The sequence below is a fragment of the Geotrypetes seraphini genome, chromosome 1 (assembly GCF_902459505.1).
Source record: "Geotrypetes seraphini chromosome 1, aGeoSer1.1, whole genome shotgun sequence".
In the NCBI taxonomy this organism is placed as follows: domain Eukaryota; kingdom Metazoa; phylum Chordata; class Amphibia; order Gymnophiona; family Dermophiidae; genus Geotrypetes; species Geotrypetes seraphini.
In genome coordinates this window covers 35,246,252-35,266,749 of record NC_047084.1, presented here as the reverse complement: position 1 = coordinate 35,266,749, position 20,498 = coordinate 35,246,252, and the positions used below count along the sequence as shown (strand labels likewise).

Sequence of the window (20,498 nt, the reverse complement as noted above, 5' to 3'; positions counted from 1 at the left end):
ACATTCTAGTGAAAAATTAGAAAAGCGAAAGGGGGTGGAATTTGATACAATACCTTTCTGGAGTTGAAATCAAAGTGGTTTACGTATTATATAGAAGTATTTATTTTATATCCAAGGTATAGGAACATTAAGTGACTTGCCCAGAGTCATAAGGAGCTGCAGAGGGAATCAAACCCAGGTTCCCCAGATTCTCAGGCCACTGCACTAACCTATAGGATATTCCTGAAGGTCTGTGTTAAGCGTATAATATGTTGTACTTAATTTGTATTTTTATAGTTTGGGTGGTCCTGTGAGATATAAGCATAAATGAAAGATTATATTCCAGATGCACATCAGAAACAAAAAAAAAACCCCAAACGTTGATTGGAGGACAAAGACTTTGAAATGATGTAATCTCAAATACAGAATACAATTTTTATTGCCACTGTATCTGAATATTATGTGTATAGTGAAGGAACTCAGCCAGCTAGAATGTTGATAAGGGAAATTATGTAAGAAGAGAGACCTAAGATCATGAGCATAGCCACAGGGAGGCCTTGAGGAGAGGGTTTGAGCCCCCCCCCCTTTGTTCTCAGGCCCCGCCAGAACACCACATTAGATCACTTATTTTAAACAGGGGACAGAGTGATTGCATTGTTGGAGACAAATGCAAAGGAATACTAAATTATCAAAGAAACAAGCTTAACAGCATTTCTATTTCCTTAACTTTTACAAAGCCACGTTAGCGAGTATCATGCAGCAAAAGAGCTCAATTTTCTGGGAGAAGAATATATATTGAATATTCATAAATTTCACCAAGCATTTACACAGATCTCGAAGGAAAAAAAACTTCTTGACTCATGGCTGAAAATAATTTTCTCTCTCATGAGTGGCTCTTGCCACATCAGGATATGTACATATTCTTTATCCCAATAATTCATGAGAAGTCTCAATAGCATTCAGATCTTGTTCAAAAACAATAAGTGTCTTTTTCCTGTATTTCCGCAATGACTAAAATTGCTGAGATATCTAGAACCTGTTAGTTATTATCAACATTTCTATCTCTTTTTTAAGGAAGATGGTAAATAAACCTTATTAACAGGAGAAAAAACTCTTTCTCTCCATTCAAAGTTTTTGCCAAATAATTCTTCCATGTAGCTATTGGAGTTTGTCCATATGCTCTCAGAAAATTCAAAATCCTCAATTCATGTGTATCAAATGATTTTCAACTTGCTTCCAGTTTCCTGAGTATTAAAATTTTATCTTTAACTAGCGCACTACTACTACTATTCATTATTTCCTAGAGCGCTACCAGACATATACAGTGCTGTACAAAGTTACTGAGATAGTCCTTGCTTGAAAAGCTTACAATCTAACAGCCAAGACAAATAGGATTCCAGAGTGGGAATACAGTTAAGGGGGGTAGTTAATCTGCTGGCTAGGGTGGTGAGCTGTGGGGAATAAAGTTATGAATTGAAGACTATATCAAAAAGGTGGGTTTTCAGTCTATTTTAAACAAGGGGGCATGATGAATGAACTCAGGTGGTTTATTCCAGGCATATGAGGCAGCTAGATGAAAGGCATGACAGTCTAGAATTGGCAGTGGAGGAGAAGGGTACAGATAAAAGCAGTTTATCTGAGTAACGGAGTTCTCAGGGAGGTGTATAAGGAGAGATAGGAGAGATACTGAGGGGCTGCGGCATGAATACACTTGTAGGTTAGTAATAGGAGTTTGAACTGTATGTGGAGGTGGATAGGGAGCCAGTGAAGTGATTTGAGGAGAGGGGTAAAGTGAGTGTAGCGAGGTTGGCAGTAGATAAGTCATGTAGCTGAGTTTTGCACTGATTGCAGGGGGAGAGGTAGTTCGGTGGGAAACCTGTTAGAAGTAGATTGCAATAGTCTACATATGAGGTTACAAAAGTGTGAACAAGGATCGGGTAGTGTGCTCAGAGAGGAAGGGGTGATTTTTGGTGGTGATGTAGAGTTAGAAGCAAACAAAAAAGAACTGCAGAGATGATGTACAAAATACCAAGTCTTTAATCAATAAATAAGCAGTTTGTATCCAAAAAATATGGTCCACATAGGGTTATAAACCAGGACTGACATGCTTTCAATACAGCACTGCAAAAGAACTTACCGGATTCATTTTTCTGTCCACCAAATTGCACTTTTTTATTCAGTTGTATACCAAATGGTTCCCTAGAATGTGAATATCTTTTGTTTCATATTGTTTATCTGCAATTACATCACTTTCTTTTCCAGAGATAAATAAAAAAAAGATTTGACGTCAGTATGTGAACATTTCTTAAGAAAGAACTGAATATTTCATGGGGTGTCTTAATTTTTTCACATGGTTGTATACTGTAGTCCTCTCTACTCCCTCCCCCCCTTCTCATTTACTTCACCACTGCACCCTCCCCCTACCACCACAGTTCACCTCTCAAGAAGTAGCAGGGGAAACTACAAAACCTAACTTTGTGGCAGTAATAGTTTGTGAGTGATTATGGGGACTAGGGAAATGCATGCTTCAAGTGGAATGGTTCAATGGTTAGAGCTTGCGAGTAAGAGAGCTACCAAGTTACTGGGTTCCAGGATGAAAATTCTGAACCCATCATGGATTTCTGCCATCCCTATCTTGGTATATTATGGGACCTGAAATGCTGATTTAAATTGATATTATCAAGGACTACAAATAGCACACTAAACTGGGCCAGGACTGGCCAAAAAGTCTCTCTTCTGGAACTGGGTAACTTGGCATAAAGACAAAACAATTTTTGGTTTTGGTTTCTGCTTCGGTGCAAAACCAGCCTGAAATCACATTCCAAATGACCACAGCAGAGGCTGCCTAGAATTGCTAATTAAATATATTAATTTATTTCCAAATACCTATATAGTTAAAGAATAAAAAGAATGTATAATTATATGATGCAGAGTAAATACTCTTCAAAAAAAGAATGTTTAGATTAAAAACTCTCTTCTATGCACTGAGATTTGACCTGTTAGATGAAAACAAAATATTCCCTCTATAGTGCTCTGGACCTAGCAGTAAATGGGTATCACCTGAAACAAACTAAGACTGAATTGCTGAGATGATGTGCCTCCTTAAGTGATAAAATTTACAGGTTGTGTCATGTTACTGAACTAATAAAGATCAGAGAAAGAAAGAGCATCTTAAGGCTAATGTTAATTCTATGTGCATAGATCTTTCTGCTTACACTTTCATCTGCAATTCAAATGGATTACAAGAGGTTCATTCTGGATAATACTGCCTAGCTGTTTCTCAAGAAACAGTCTTGAGAGTAACATTCAAAATATTTTTCCTTTTTGATAGCCAGTCTCAGTTGGAGGGCTGCTAGTCAACCTTGTTGGTATCTGTGCCTTTAGTCACGCCCACTCCCACTCACATGGGGCTTCCCGAGGAGGCTGTCAGTCACATGACCATGGGCACAGCCACGGGCATGGACATTGCCATAGTGACCACGGGCATGGACACGGTCATTCACATAGATCTTCTGGAGGAGGCATGAATGCTAACATGAAAGGTAAGGTTCTGTCAATGTAATTTTATTTAGCAAGACATTTTGCAGACTGAACAAATGTGCTAAAAAAACCCCGAGTGACCCTGGTTCCCTTCTTAGTCCTGTTCTGTGTTCCAGCTTTATGAGGGGGCCCACAGGCTGTCCTTAGCAATGTTTGGGGTGCTGGGGCATCTCAGTCTCCAGACCCGGGTAGAGGAAGAGATGGTTGGTTTAGCAGGCACAGGGAAATCCCCTCCTCTAGAAACAAAAAAAGATGGTAGATAAAGACCCATGTGGCCTTCCAGTCTACATGTCCATACCATCTAGGAAAAGGGATTGAGATTTAATATACTGCTTGTTCAAGATGTACTAAGTAATTTACAATTAGGTACTCAACCATTATCCCAGGACAAGCAGTTAGCATATTCTCACATGTGAGGTGACATCATCCACGGAACCCGGTACAGACAGTGTCAAAGTGTACTGTCATTTTAAGCTTTAAGACTGCCTGCACCACGTATGTATAAGTGCCTTCCCGCCCGATGCCGGCTCATGAGGTCTACAGTTTTCATTTTCCAGTGTGAAGACAACATATCTGGACTTTGTCTAGATGAGTTTGCCTTCCCTTTTCGTTTTTTCCATTATTTATCTCAATTTTTCTTCTTAGTTGGTTTTTCTTTTAAATCCTTTCAATTTTTAATTAAATTTTAATTTTCACTTTTGGGGACTATGGGCATTTTTGAAGCCTTTGTCCTCACTAGCGGTATCAATGGCTTTTCGGCCTTCTTTTCCCTCAACTCGTGCTGCTATCTGTTCTCAATCTTCCAGGGCTTAAAAAAAACCCTAAAGAAGAAGAATATAAATGCCTATCCATTTCCTGGCTTCTCAAGTTGGCTTTGTGGGATTCTTCATATGGCACTCCTAAATGTGCCACTTTCTGTTCACCTTTCTACTTTTTCTCCTTGAGTCCTTGTAGTTTCTCCCTCGCTTATACTCAAACTCACCTGCCGTTCTGAGGTCATCTCCTTCTTTAGAGCCTCCCCGCACGTTCCTCTTCTTACATTTTTGTCTTTTCTACTTACTAAGGACAGTTGCTTGCCTCTGATTATTCTTATTTCTTTTCCTTCCCTTGCTTCACCTGCTTAAATCAGACAATATATTTACTTTTTGGAAGGAGACCTATATATTTGTGTTTTATTTAGAGGTCAACTCTCCCTCCATCCCATTTTGTAAGCTAGGAAGTCCCACATGTGAGAATATGCTGTCTGCTTGTCCTGGGATAAAGCACATTTACTTACCGTAACAGGTGTTATTTGGGGACAGCAGGCAAATATTCTCACATCCCCCCCCCCCACCTCCACTGGTTGGCTTCTTCATTTGGGCAAAGAACTGATGACCTAGTGAGCCGGCGTCGAGTAGGAAGGCACTCATGCATGCGTGGTGCAGGCAGACTTAAAGTTTTCTAAAGCTTAAAGTGACAGTACATTTTGATACTGTCCATACTGGCCTCCGTGGATGACGTCACTCCACATGTGAGAATATCTGCCTGCTGTCCCTGGATAATACCTGTTAAGGTAAGTAACTGTGGTTTTCCCTTCAGATCATTGGAGAGCCTGATGGACCTCAGGAAACCAGTGAAAACCTACCTCTTCCAATAACCCAACCACATTCACATCCACATACGCCTACAAATGGATCTGTAGTCTATAAACCAAAACAAATTGTCAAATTGATAAATCATGCTGTTATGCTTAACTGTATTCAGATCACCCCTTCAACTGCCTCACTGTGTCACTTAACTGTAACCCAGATACCTGTATAAACACCCATGTTGGTAACTCCGCCAGTATGTACTCCTATCACTCTATATGCGTTAGCTTGTATCCCCACTAATGTTAGCTGTTTCTCCTTCAGTGCTAACTGTATCTTCTCCAGTATGTTTAACACTATGTATATTAACTTGTAAACCGTTCAGAGCTTTCTGGGAGGATGGGATATAAAACTAAATAAATAAATCTGTCCCAGTGGACTCACAATCTCTGTACTGTACCTGGGGCAGTGGGGGATTAAGTGACTTGTCCAGGGTCACAAGGAGCAGCATGGGGTTTGAACCCACAACCTCATGGTACTGAGATGTAGCTCTAACCACTCTAGACAAACATGGTTTAATGGGATAGAGACAAAATGGATTCAGCCAAGGCAAAACTTGCCTCACCAGTTTGCTTCATTTCTTTAGTGTGGATAAAGGAGAGCCAATGGATGTAGTGTATCTAGATTTTCAGAAAGCTTTTGTTAAAATCCCCCATGAAAGGCTCCTAAGATAATTAAAGAGCTATGGGATAGGAGGCAACGTTCTGTTCTGGATTGGGAACTGGTTAACAGAAAACAGAGGGTATGGTTAAATGTTCTATTTCTCAATGGAGAAAGGTGAATGTGGAGTGCCACAGGGATCTATACCTGGTGGTATAGCGGGCTTTCGGGGCAGGAGCGATCTTCCTACGCTCCTGCCCCGTGTAGATCGCCAATAGGAAATGGCTGTGGGGGGTTCCTGTAGTCTGATTTCATTATATTTTGTACAATCGCCTAGAATTAAGATAGGCGATATATCAAATTATCGTTAAAACTTGAGAGAATTGTCCACAGAAATAGAGAATGGGGGGGAGGATGAAGGGGTTTAGGTGAAAAGATAAGGAGCTCAAGTCTTAGCCATGTTAGGTTTTAGATAGTGGTGAGACATTCAGGCAGCAGTGTTAGACAGGCAGGCTGATACACAGGCCTGGATTCCCATAGAGATATCTGGTGGGGAGAGGTAGATCTGGGAGTCATCAACATAGAGATGATAATGAAAGCCATGGGAGGAGATCAAGTGCACCAAGGGAGTGAGTATAGATAGAGAAAAGGAGAGTTCCCAAGACAGAGCCTTGGGGTACACCAATTGATCACTATGGGGCAAATTCTATAAAGGGCACTTAAAGTTAGGTGCCTAAATAAATAGGCACCTAAGGTTAGCCACCTATCTTAATTAGTAAATTGGGCTGTAGATGTCTATCTTCTTAAGCACGATTCTACAAAAGTTAGGTGTCTAACAGTAAAGTAGGAGTGTTTAGGGGTGGAGAGTGACTTAAGCACCGCTAGGCATGATTCTGTAAAGGATTTAGGTGCCTATAATGTAGCCCTTTAAAACCAAGACCTACATTGCAGGTGCCACTAAGCGCAATTCTGTAATTTGTGCCTAAGAGTGATTGACATGCAATGGATGCCTAACATTAGGTGCCTATCTTTTTAGATGCCAAGTACAGAATCTGGCCCTATGTAACAATTTTTTATTTTTATGTTCCTGGGTAATAAGTATACCTAGGCCTTGACCACAAAAGAATAGAAAATTGCTATCATTCCCCTCAAACTTTGCTTTTGTGACCAGGACATTGATATTTTGAAATTTACCTTTTTTGCAAAACATTCCAGATTGATTCCAAGCTGAGTAAACTTAGGGCCCTTTTACTAAAGCACAAACATCCAGTAGATGCGTTTTGCTAAGTATGCGGTCAATTTACCAAGACTAGAGGGAAAAAGTACTCCATTCTGCTAAGATGTGCGATGCCTACAAGACGTATTTCAGCATGCCTCTTGGGGATCAAGACAAACTTTGAGCACCTCACTTCACATGCAAGCACTGTCAAAAAAACTCTGGAAGGTAAGACAATGTTGTTTCTCAATAGGATGGTGGAATTTTCTGTTATAAAATTTCTTAGAATGTTCAATTTTTTTAAATATTAAATTTTTAAAATTTTCAGTGTTTGAAAATCTATCATATATGAAATATGTTGTGAAAATCTTATACATATTAGTCATAGGTGAAATAAATTTATTGTTTTCATTACTACAATTTAATTTTGCTTTTTTTACAGGTTAGTACAGAGGGAAAAAGAGAGCTATTGCTACTTCTGCATGGTGGACCCTTCCAAAAGTTTGAACTGGCAAGCATGCATCTGCAATGACATATCTGGACAATCTTTCATCCATCACCCTGGTGCCACATTGCTCTGAGCTCCCCATACCCACTCCCCCAGAAGAAAGCAGCAAGTCAGAGAGTGAAGGAGACTTTGTAGATCCAGTTTACAATGTCAGTGGTGCAGTTGATGAGCGAAACCCATAGTATTCAAACCAAAAAGACCTCAACAACTTAATCATAGATCTTGGTCTCACTAAGTCTAATACCAAGCTTTTGATGCCTAGGCTCAAGCAGTGAAATTTGTTGGATGAAAGTGTGCAAGTTGCAAGATCATAGGAAGTGTCACCAAACTTTTTCCATCTTCAGTCATCAGGATGGGCTCTGCTTCTGCCACTATGTGACCAGTCTGCCTGAGGCAATTGGAATCGCTTGTAACTCGAAAGCGTGGTGTCTCTTCATTGACAGCTCATCCAAGAGCATCAAAGTTATTCTCCATAACAGGAACAAGTACCTGTCTTTTCCACTGGCTCACTCAGTGCACCTCAAAGAGGATTGGAACAGCATCAAGACCTTACTAGACATCTTGAAGTATGATGAGTATGGCAGGGAGGTCATTGGAGACTTCAAAATGGTGGCATTTCTAATGGGTTTCCAAGGCAGTTTTACCAAGTTTCCCTGCTGTTTCTGCCTTTGGGACAGCAGGGACACAAAGGCACACTACCAAAGGCAAGACTGGCCACAGCAGACCGAGTTTCTCTGTGGGGAGAAACAACATTTAATGGGAACCACTGATGGACCCCGGAAGGTGCTGATGCCACTATTGCACATCAAATTGAGCCTAATGAAACAATTTGTCAGAGTTCTAGATAAAGTCAGCAGCTTTCAAGTACCTCCAAGACATCTTCCCTAATCTGTCCAACGTAAAAGTCAAAGCTGGTGTCTTCATCAGACCACAGATAAAGATCCTGGAACATAGTAACATAGTAGATGACGGCAGATAAAGACCCGAATGGTCCATTTAGTCTGCCTAACCTGATTCAATCTAAACATTTGTTGAGGGGGGGGGGTCTTCTTCTTAGCTATTTCTGGGCAAGAATCCAAAGCTCTGCCCAGTACTGTTCTTAGGTTGCAACTACTGAAGTCTCTGTCAAAGCTCACTCTAGTCCATCTACACCCTCCCAGCCTTTGAAGCCCTCCCCAGCCCATCCTCTACCAAATGGCCATATACAGACACAGACCATGCAAGTTTGCACAGTACTGGCCTTAGTTCTTCAATATTTACTATTCTTTTCAGATTCCCACGCTTTTTTGAACTCTGTCACCATTTTCATCTCCACCACCTCTTCTTGGGAGCGCATTCCAGGCATCCACCACCCTCTCCGTAAAGAAGAATTTCCTTAAATTGCTCTTGAGTCTACCGCCCCTCAACCTCAAATTATGTCATCTGGTTTTACCATTTTCCTTTCTCTGGAAAATATTTTGTTCTATGTTAATACCGTTCAAGTATTTGAACGTCTGAATCATATCTCCCCTGTCCCTCCTTTCCTCTAAGGTATACATATTTTGTGCAAGGAATTTCCAAGAAGCTAACTAGGAAGGAGAAAGCGGTTTGAAACCACTTTTTCACAGTGGATCAGGGCTTCCTGGGCAGTCACAAGGCCGAAAACTACATGGAGTTGATTGAGAATCTGGTGAAGAGTTAAAAATGGACTGTAGGATGTCTCTCAAAGTACATGTCTTTGATGCTCATCTTAAGACATTCAAGGAGAAGATGGGAATATACTTGGAGGAGCAAACTGAGTGCTTCCACCAAGATAGAAATACTGGACTTTGAATGCCGCTACCAAGGACAATATAATGAGAACATGATGGGAGACTACATCTGGGACTGATTTATGAAAGTGACTTACAATTTAATTGCAAATCTCAAAAATAATACTCACTTCTAAATCTGTGGTCATCTTTGTATAACTTCAGTATAAATACATTTTAATTGTGATTCATATGTTGCTTTTTATGACTTTATAAGAATGAAAAGATGAAAATTCGCCGTTTTCATGTTTTAAATAGGTAAATTGCAAAATTTGTCTATCCTGGTCACAAAAGCAAAGTTTTAGGGAAATAACAGACATTTTCTGTACTTTTATAGGCATGAGCAATTAGGAAATTCACTTACTGCCCAGGATATACAGAGGACAGAGGCCTGGTTAAGTCCCATGCAGGCACAAACTGACCCTGGATGCATTAGCAGAAAGTGAATCTTCCATGTGGGAGGTAAGCAGGTTAAAAAAGCTTTGGTAGTTTCCATAAGAATTTGGTTAGGGTAAGATCCTGTGCAGAAGGATTGATCAACAAGCTTGGGATTGTTCACAGTCATTCTCCCCATGAAGGGCCAACTCTTGAGAAGTCTTATTCTTAGGGAGCATATTTCAGAGATTAACTTGAATTCTTCTGGGAACTTCCTCATTATCACAAGCCACCTTCTTCTCATCTGAGACGTAGTTAGCCCAAAGTAAAAAGGCCTTGAAGGATTTCATGTAGGGGATGGGGAATAGACTCAAAAGTGACCTCAGAAAATAACATTTTCACAGAAAGGGTGCTGAATGCATGGAATGACCTTCCGATAGAGGTGGTGGAGACAAATGTATTTGAATTCAAGAAGGTTTGGGACAAGTGCATTGGGTCTGTGAGGGAGAGGAAGGGATAGTAAATGGCATACATAGGCAGATTAGATAGGCCATATGATCTTTATCTGCCTTCATTTTTCTATGTTTCTAAGTATTCACCTCACATCCCTTCTTGCAGAGGTGCTTGTCAATAGGAAGTTTTAGGTATGGATATCCTTCACATTTTATGTGGCTATATTCTTACTGTGCTGCTTTGTGGGACAATTCTTGCAAAGTTGTTGGACATTACTCAGTGTCTAGAACAGCCTGGCCCTACACTGGGACATTAGACTGGACTTGTTAAAGGACTCATTCAAAGAAGACATGGTGAAGAACAGATGGATTATAGTCTAATTTCAAGCTATCTTCACAGAAGTGGTCTTCCATGGAAGTTGAAACCTAAAGAGATTTACATGAATAAATTGTACACATTATGTACCTTACTATTAAATAGAAATATAAATGTACCACACTCTAAATAACTCCTGCTGTAGAATCTACTCATGAGCTATTGAAAATAATCAAGCTCCTCGAATATATCCTATTGGAAACGGTCACAATTTGTGCCACAAGAACAAAATAAAAATCACGGATATTTGAAATGAAAGGGTAACTTTCTTTTGTATGTTGTATTTTTAAAGCCCAAATTTGCAACTCTAGATGTCCAGATAATTAGAATTAGAAAAGGGAACCTAGTAATATACAGTAGTAAACAATGGCATATAAAGAACTAAACGGTCCATCCAGTCTGTCCAGCAGTCATACTCATTATCAATTCATGACTAAGCCAACAATGAATGTGATATAAAATAGTTGATCTTGGTCTTTCTCTGGCATTGCTTGGACATAGACCATAGAAGTTTACCTGGCACTGTCCTTATATTACAACTACTGGAGTTGAATCAAAGTCCATTTTAGCCTATCCAAATCCACCTTGTCATTTACAGGACACAAGACCATAAAAGTCCACCCAGCACTGTCCTCTCATTCCAGTTACTGAAGTTCTGTTGAAGCCCTCTCCAGCCCATCCTAAACCAGATTGCCAAATACAGGACACAGACCATACAAGTCTTCCTGGTGCCAGCCTTAGTTCTTTACAACTGGAGTCACCATCTAAACGCCACTTGACACATAAATGCACATGCAGCCATTCATGGTTTTTTATGCCATCCATTTTCTAATTAAAGATCATCTGTGTTCATCCCATGCCTTTTTGAATTCTGTCACAATTTTTGTCTTTACCACCTCCCTCAGGAAGACATTACAGGCATTGATCACCCTCATGAAAAATAATTTCCTGACATTACTTCTAAGTCTTCCACCCAGCAACCTAAATTCATGTCCTCTAGTTTTACTGTTTCACCTTCTCTGGAAAAAAAATTTGTTTCTGTATTAAAATCTTTCAAGCATTTAAACCTCTATCATATCTCCCCTATCCCTTCTTTCCTCTAGGATGCATATTCAGGTCTTCCAGTCTCTTCTCATGTCTTTTAGTTCAAGCCCCATATCACATCAAAGTCTTTTTACATCCTTAGCAAGATATGGCCTCCAAAACTGAATACAATACTCCAGGTGGTGACTCACCAATGACTTTCTTCTGCTTTTCTTTTGCTGGTTATGCCTCTATAGCACAGGTGTCAAAGTCGGTCCTCGAGGGCCGGAATCCAGTCGGGTTTTCAGGATTTCCCCAATGAATATGCATGAGATCTATGTGCATGCACTGCTTTCAATGCATATTCATTGGGGAAATCCTGAAAACCCGACTGGATTACGGCCCTCGAGGAGGGACTTTGACACCCCTGCTAACCTTTTGGCTGTGACCACCACTTTGTTACACTGTTTCATCGCCTTCAGATCCTACCCCAATGTCCCTCTCCCTGTCTCTACATATCAGCCTCTCACCTCCTAGCACATATGGCTGCCTTGGATTTCTACTTCCCAAATGTATCATTCTGCACAGACAATGGGCAATAGTTAAAAGGAAAAAGAGGGAGGTAGAGAAACACAAAGGAGGAAATCTTGGAGTGAAGAAAGTAGTAATGAATAAGAGAAGGATAGAGGAAAAGCCAGAGCTAGACAATACAGATGCATATAATAGGCATAATGGTAGCTCCTGATGTGTAGGTGCAGTAGTGTGATAACACCATCAAAAATAAAGAAGCCAATAGCAAAAAGGTTAAAGGAAAAGGGTGGTTGAGATAAGAGGAAGATCAAACAGAGCAGGGAGCAATGACACTATTGCTTGTCACACTACCTGCTACTGGAGAAGAAAACAGATAAAAGGAGAAATAATATCGGGCTATGAAAACTGTGTTTCGCAATAGTTACTAATCTGATAATTGTTAATGTAAAGGTTCTCATAATATGTACATAATGTTGACATTAAGTGGAGACCCCATGATCAAGGTTTGCTAAAATATCCTTAAAAGCACCAAAGTATTTCATTTTGCCACAGATTTTCTCCTGTGGAAAGCTTATTTGAAAATGTTCACTCTGATATCTTTCAGTCCAGTTTTGTAAGAAGTTTATTGCATTGCTACAAGTCCCAACAAACCTTGTAGCAGCCTATAGTGGGCTCAAATTGGCACTGTAGTTCCTTAATGATACTACCTGTTTAACTCCGTATCCCCAATGTCTTTTCGTTACAGGAGTGTTTTTACATGTATTGGCAGACACACTTGGCAGTGTTGGTGTGATCATATCCACAATTCTTATACAGCAGTTTGGGTGGCTGATAGCTGATCCTATCTGTTCCTTGTTTATTGCTGTATTAATATTTGCCAGTGTTATCCCATTCCTTAAGGATGCTTGTCAAGTCATCTTGTTGAGAATACCACCAGAAGTTGAGAAGGAGATACACATTGCACTGGAAAAGGTTAGAAACACCAATTTCAGTGTGTTGGTTTTAATTAGATTTTTATACTGGATAATTATATAATGTGCAATAGTAAACAATCTTTAAAGAATATAAACATATGTTTTTCATGTGAAATAACTGCATTTAATTGTGTATGTGTACCTGGGTCAGTATATAGTTATACACATAAAGGATGGTTTTGTATATGTTAGCAAAGTAGAAAAAGGGGCACACAGGTCCATTCTGCCTAGATGATTTATTTTATTTATTTATTTTTCACATTTATAATCCACCTACAAATACTAAAGAAGAGACAAGTTAATTTAATCATGTATTTTTAATGAGAATAATGGGCAGACTGGTTGGACCGGTCAGGTCTTTATCTGCCAACATTTACTACATTAAGCGATGTACAATATGAACTACTACTATCCACTGTCATGTCCGACCCTTGGATACTCTATAGGCCAGTTCTTGCCATGCTTCCCTGTTTTCCACAGTTTCTTTCAATTGCTTGATGTACATTCCCATGTCAATATAAACATATAATATGAGCATACACAGTAAAAAAAAAAAAAAAACCCCAAGAACAGCACAAATTTCATATATTTTTTGCATAGATTCTTTCAGTCTTGAGATACTTAATGTGCCAATAGGAAGGCTTTTATGTACAAACATGTTTTTTAACAGCTTTAAAAGTGCAAAAAGAAAGTGCAGCAGCTCAGAGGCATTGGAAGTGCATTCCACAGCTTAGATCCCATTAAAAAATATAATTGCAAGTAGTCAAGGCATGTTGTATGCATCACAAATCAGGTAAAGCAACTTGTTTTTGCTCACTAATTGGTAAGTCTCTCCTTGCAGTGTGGGTGATAATGGTATGTGGAAAGTGCTCTATTTAGGTATCTTCTATGCTTTGATGGGATTCACAAATAAAAGGAGATTTTTAGGGATTTGGTAAGGGCTGGACACTGAATTCCTGAGCAATTTAAAGTTTTCTGGTAATATGTAGAATAAAACAAAAACATAAAAGGAAAAATAATACTTTTTTATTGGACTAACTTATGTAGTTTATGATTAGCTTTCAAAGGTAACCCCTTCTTCCTCAGATCAGGAATAAGCAAATGTTGACAAAATCAGTACCCAGAAAAATAGGGGTAACAATTTCGGGCTTTCATAAGTCTTATCAAACCTTGGGTATGGTAAAGGACTATGGTAAAGGTTATAACACACTTGGAATCAGGAAATGAATCGTCCGTTGGGACTGATTAATTTTTTTTTAATTGGTTAAAGGGATTCCTGAGAGAGCCCATAATTCAGATTTTAAGGAATGTCAATTTTGCATAGAGCTTACTTTTCTCAAATACAAGCATTCAGAGCAAAAATAATTGAGTCTCCTTTGTGTGGGAAATGTGGAAATGTTGAGGGTTCACTATACCATGCTTTTTGGACTTGCTCTTCCAATTACATTATTGGGAACAGATTTTTGCTTATTTGAATTATTTATTGGGATTGCAAATTCAATTTATGTTATCCTCTAGGTTGTAGAAGGCTAAAGGGGCAGATTTGGCTAGAATATAATCTGTCCTTTGTCTCCCCAAATTAGGAGTGTGATCTTATATAGACTACATTTGTAACCTAAGTTTGGTTAATTTTTCTACTTGGATTGGGCTTCACTTCCCTGGTAAAAGGGTTAGGGGGAGGGGTGGAACAGATGGTTTTTGGATTCCATACAGTATGATTAGTTGGCCTACTCTTTGTGAGGTGAGACGCCATAAGAAACAATGCTTCTCACCTAGAATATAATATGTCAAGTCATTTCTGTTTTTCATAGTTAGATCTGGATGCTAGCTTTTTAAATATTGATTTTAATTGAGAGTATATTGCTGAAGTATTTTATAGAGTTTGGTTTGTTGGAGAGAGGGGGATTTGGTATAAAGACAAAATGGATGCTTTGTTGTATCTATCTTGTTTACTTTTCTGATGTGTAATAGCTGTATTTTTTCGGTCTTCACAATAAAAAGTTGAACTATACAAAGTATGTATTCACAATGGAAATGGGCTGATGAAAGCGAGCCAACATGGCTTCTGCAAGGGAAGATCGTGCCAAACAAACTTACTGCACTTCTTTGAGGGGGTAAACAGCCAGTTGGACAAAGGGGAACCTGTAGACATCATTTACCTTGACTTCCAAAAGGCCTTTGACAAGGTACCCCATGAGCGGCTACTTAGGAAGCTGTGGAACCAAGGGGTGGAAGGGGACGTACACAGATGGGTCAAACACTGGTTGGCAGGCAGGAGACAGAGGGTTGGAGTGAAGGGTCACTACTCGGGCTGGAGGAAAGTCACGAGCGGAGTTCCGCTAGGGTCTGTACTTGGACCGCTGTTGTTCAATGTATTTATTAATGAATTGGAAACGGGGACGAAATGTGAAGTTATAAAATTTGCGGATGACACTAAACTCTGTAGAAGGGTTAGAACTACGGAAGAGTGTGAGGACCTACAAAGGGACCTAAACAAACTGGAGGAGTGGGCGAATAAATGGCAGATGAAATTCAATGTAGGGAAATGCAAGGTCATGCATATAGGGAGAAAGAACCCGATGTTCAGCTACCAAATGGGGGGATTAGTATTAGAGGGAAGTAACCTTGAAAGAGATTTGGGTGTACTGGTGGATACAACAATGAAGTCAACGGCGCAATGCGCAGCAGCTGTGAAGAAGGCAAACAGAATGTTGGGTATTATTAAAAATGGTATTACGACCAGAACAAAAGAAGTCATCCTGCCGTTGTATCGGGCAATAGTGCGCCCGCACCTGGAGTACTGTGTTCAGTATTGGTCACCGTACCTTAAGAAGGATATGGCAATACTTGAGAGGGTCCAGAGGAGAGCGACACGAATGATTAAGGGCATGGAAAACCTTTCATACACTGAAAGATTGGAGAGGCTGGAGCTCTTCTCCCTGGAAAAGCGGAGACTCAGAGGAGACATGATAGAGACCTACAAGATCATGAAGGGCATAGAGCAGGGGTGTCCAATGTCGGTCCTCGAGGGCCGCAATCCAGTCGGGTTTTCAGGATTTCCCCAATGAATATGCATGAGATCTATTAGCATACAATGAAAGCAGTGCATGCAAATAGACCTCATGTATATTCATTGGGGAAATCCTGAAAATCCGACTGGACTGCGGCCCTCGAGGACCGACATTGGACACCCCTGGCATAGAGAAAGTAGAGAGAGATAGATTCTTCAAATTTTCAAAACATATAAGAACAAGAGGGCATTCGGAAAAATTGGAAGGGGATAGATTCAAAACAAATGCTAGGAAGTTTTTCTTTACTCAGCGGGTGGTGGACACCTGGAATGCGCTTCAAGAGGACGTAATAGGACAGAGTACGGTACTGGAGTTCAAGAAAGGATTGGACAATTTCCTGCTGAAGAAAGGGATAGAGGGGTATAGATAGGGGGCTACTGCGCAGGTCCTGGACCTGTTGGGCCGCCGCGTGAGCGGACTGCTGGGCACGATGGACCTCGGGTCTGACTCAGTGGAGGCATTGCTTATGTTCTTATGTTAATTGAGAAGAATACATACTTGTAAATAGGTCTCTGCCAGAGCCTTTAAGATACTTCAGTAGCATAATTAAATGAAGTAACTACTTCTGAAGATTATTGGTATGGGTGGGGATGGAAGAGAATAGTTGCGGGGACAGATTTGATTCCTGTGGGGATGGGTTTGATTTCTGTCTCTGTGCAACTCTTTATATCAGATCCAAAAAGTTGCAAATCAGCAAAATTGAGGGTTTGCCTTTTTGTCCATAAGACAATGGTGTTCCATTACATTAACAGTGTAATGGAACACCACGTTTAACATATATCCTGTGAGTGTGTCCTTTGGTTTGAGTTCAAGGGCAGTGTTTTAGAAACTAGAGGTTTGACATGCCCTTTTCTAGAATGTTCTTCTATACTATTCTTGAACTAAAATTGATGCTTCTTTAGGCCAGCATGGTGCTTTAGTGGCCAAGGTGTGAACTTCCATATGGAATAATAATCTGGGTTAAAGCCTCAGCTCAAGCATTCTGTGGCCTGATTAGGACCCATGATTGCAGGGGTAAAGGACCTTCATTGCAATGACTGAACTAAAGAAAGGTGGTAGAGAAGACAAACTAGAGCGGAAAAAAATCTTTGGGTAGTTGCAAATGAAGATATAAGGCACCAGATCCCTGGTCCTGGTTCCAATTAGCTGAAAGGCCAGAGAAGCAAGAGGAAACTACCAGATCATTAAAAACTCCCCTGCCCACCTTTACAAAAGCATGGAAGAGGTTTTTAGCATCGACTGGCGCATTGAATGCTCTGAGCTGCTCCGACGGTCATAAAGTTCCTATGACCGTCGGAGCAGCACAGAGCATTCAGCATGCCAGCCGGCACTAAAAACATCTTTCGTGCTTTTGTAAAAGGGAGGGTATATGATTGGTTTTATAAAACTTAGCTTAAAAGAAAGCCATATCCTGTGTCCCCTATGTAAGAATTGGATTTTTTATACCTTAAAAGGTTTGATGCTCTACTTAAGCACTTCATCTATTACTTAAAAGAGGATCCCTAAGTCATATTTAGAAGTAGTGATATGCACACTAATCCCTTCTTTTGCTGCTTCCTTTTTGGCCCCGTTTGTTTTCACTTTTGGTCCCTTCTGTATCCTCTGTAAATTACAGACACTTTCTAGTTATTTTAGAATCACTCTTTAAACCTCTCCCTATATTGTTGGGACCAGAACAAAGGATAATTTATATTATGCTTGGAAAATGTTGTTTTGCAGATTGAGAGACTTGACAGTATAATATCTTATCGTGACCCTCATTTCTGGCGTCACTCTGCCAGCGTGGTGGCAGGGACTATACACGTACAGATCATTTCCGACGCAGTGGAGCAAAGAATCATTCAGCAGGTAACCCCATTCTGCACGCTTATTCTATAATCTCAAATCTACGCTTAATTCCTTACCAGTCAATACATTCTGCTCCAGTCTGTTTCATTTGTATTTGGAAACAAACAATTTGAATAGCTATATGCATCTAATTCTGTTACTCTCAGAAAAGAGTGGATGTTTTGAATGAAATGATAGCTTTTATGAGTTTGAGAATGCATGTATACATGCACACTGGCTCTACAGATTTCACAACAAAGGCTTCAAAGTTATAGTTTGGCCTTATAAAAGGTATGTCAACCTCCAAAATAGTCAATATATATTTAATGAAAATTGATATTGCATTTGTCAGCTATTGTAGACAATACTTCTTACTTATGTATAGTTTGATTCTATGTAAAATATACTGAAGATGCTTATATGAAATACATGTTATAATACTTACAATTGTTTCAAATAATTTCTTTGTATCTGCTGCAATAATGAGGGTTGGAGCTAACAATTAAATATGGTAAAGTGGTTAATATGAAATGTTAAACATCCTTTCGGTAACACAATGCATCCGCATGGCTTTATTTCAGATGCTATGGTAATCAATAGTGTGGCATAGGTGGGAAGACCAAGAAGGTTCCCTCTGCCTCAGTTACTTAGCCGTCCGTTGGGTCCTCCACAGCTACATTGACAGAGATAGTTCTAAAGGCTGCCTCTTTGACTGACGGGACTTATCCTCTGCTGTGTCCACAGCACAGTGGACGCAGCAGAGGTTAGGTTCCACTGGCCAGAGAGGCAGCCTTTAGCACTGTTTCTGATACTGTAACTCTGGAAAACCCAGCTAAGCACAGGGAGTGGGATGGTGCTGGACCTTGATGCACAAAAGAAGGCTTCAGCTGCAGGCGGCCCCTACCATTGGGTGGTCCTGGGCATCTTGCAAGGCTTGCTCAATAGTACCTATAATAGAATTGACTAAAAGGTGGATTAATTGAATTGACTAACAGGTGGAATAATTGACAAGGCTGCATGTTATGTCACCTAAGAAACACAAGTCGGGATCTAAGAAGCTGGTTTGGAAAGTAGCCATATTGCTAGCTATTTAAATTATTATAGAAACTTCAGTTAAGGCAGAGTGAAAGTGGATGCTATTGGGAATGAAATGAGAATCCTATATACTCTTCTAAGTTCTAACCAAAATAGTGGATTACAAAGACCCAAGACAAAAAAAAGGACATTATTATCAGACTCTTGCAGATGGTCTCAGTTAGGATTTATCCTTAGTAATGTCAACAGAAGAACTGGGAAAACTGGATGAGCCTGAAAGTCGTCTCATTTATTAAGTCACTGTAAAGTTATTTAATTTAGAACTTGTAGCTTGTAAGATTGTCTAGCACAATTTTGCCCCTGTCCTCATTTTGTTCTTCTGTCCCTGATCCATGTCATGGAACGTTGTAGATAATGACTGGACCTGTGTGCTGTACCTACCCTTTAATTTAATTCTGAATGCTTTTGTTTTGTCTTTGTTAGGTGACATCCATTCTGAAAGATGCTGGCATAAACAATCTGGCTGTGCAGGTGGAGAAAGAAGCTTATTTTCAGCACATGTCTGGCCTCAGTACAGGGTTTCATGAGGTCCTCGATATGACAAAACAAATGGAATCTATGAACTATTACAAAGATGGAGCTTACATCATGTGACGACATTCAACCACTACGGCTACTGGCCAGAATTACATGACTCAGTATTGATGCTGCATTTTGTCAGGGAAAAAAAAAGGCTTGCCCATAAATGTACAGAAATAATTGTACATAGATACAAATTTTTTTAAAGCTAATTTAATGCTGTCTTTGTTAAGACTGCATCAGGACATTTTTATATATAATTATGCCAGACCAGACTATAAATTGTATATCTGGAAATAGCAGAAAGGTGAGGAGACATTGTACTTTGTGTTTATTAAATATAAATGTTATTACATTGAGTGGATGAATGCAAATCAATTGTGCTCTGACCCCCATGAATAGGAATTAGTCATAGTACTTTAGTTTTCAGGATTGATGGAAGACTAAAAAACAGTAAATATGCTTAAATTAAAGAAGACAGAAATTGACCTACAAAATATTTCACTCTTTTTAAGTAATCAGAAACAGAAGATGAAGGAAAAGGGACTAGTTACTCCATATGCCTAGTGCCCATTTATGCTCAGCTGCTATGCTGTCACATTTTTCAATCAATTGGGGCCACCCTCTTCTCAACCCACACCAGTGAGAGACTTTTATGTCTGCTCCATTCACACTTTAGTTCTGATATTTAGGACAATTATAAAAAGTTTTACTTTATAGATACAGAAAGTATTCTGCAAAACAGTTGACCTTGCTGTGTAAAATTTCACAGAATTTGTGGAAGATTGCTGAACAAGAGGCTGTGTTGGAGTTTTACTGCTGAGAAGAGTAAACATGTTCTTAATGCCCAGACTCTTCTATTGCTAAAAACATAGTATGGAGGTAATAGATGGAGACCTGTGGAAGATGATAATATTGTATTGCAGCTTTACAGAGATGAACACTAAAGTAAATGAATCGGAGGTATAACACATGAGAATGAAGTCCATGGTTT

The 20,498-nt window shown here is 39.7% G+C and overlaps 1 protein-coding gene across 2 annotated transcripts in view; it reads left to right on the top strand.

Moving 5' to 3' along the window:
- The window catches only part of SLC30A5 (solute carrier family 30 member 5), a 121,124-nt gene extending 101,265 nt beyond the window's left edge, over window positions 1-19,859 (top strand). For both annotated transcript variants that reach the window (XM_033929860.1, XM_033929869.1), the window contains 4 exons: window positions 3,311-3,521; window positions 12,764-12,990; window positions 17,783-17,911; window positions 19,409-19,859. In XM_033929860.1, coding sequence (XP_033785751.1) covers window positions 3,311-3,521; window positions 12,764-12,990; window positions 17,783-17,911; window positions 19,409-19,579 — 738 coding nt within the window. In that variant the 3' untranslated portion in view covers window positions 19,580-19,859. The remainder of the gene's footprint in view (window positions 1-3,310; window positions 3,522-12,763; window positions 12,991-17,782; window positions 17,912-19,408) is intronic.
- The last annotated feature ends 639 nt before the right edge of the window (window positions 19,860-20,498 follow it).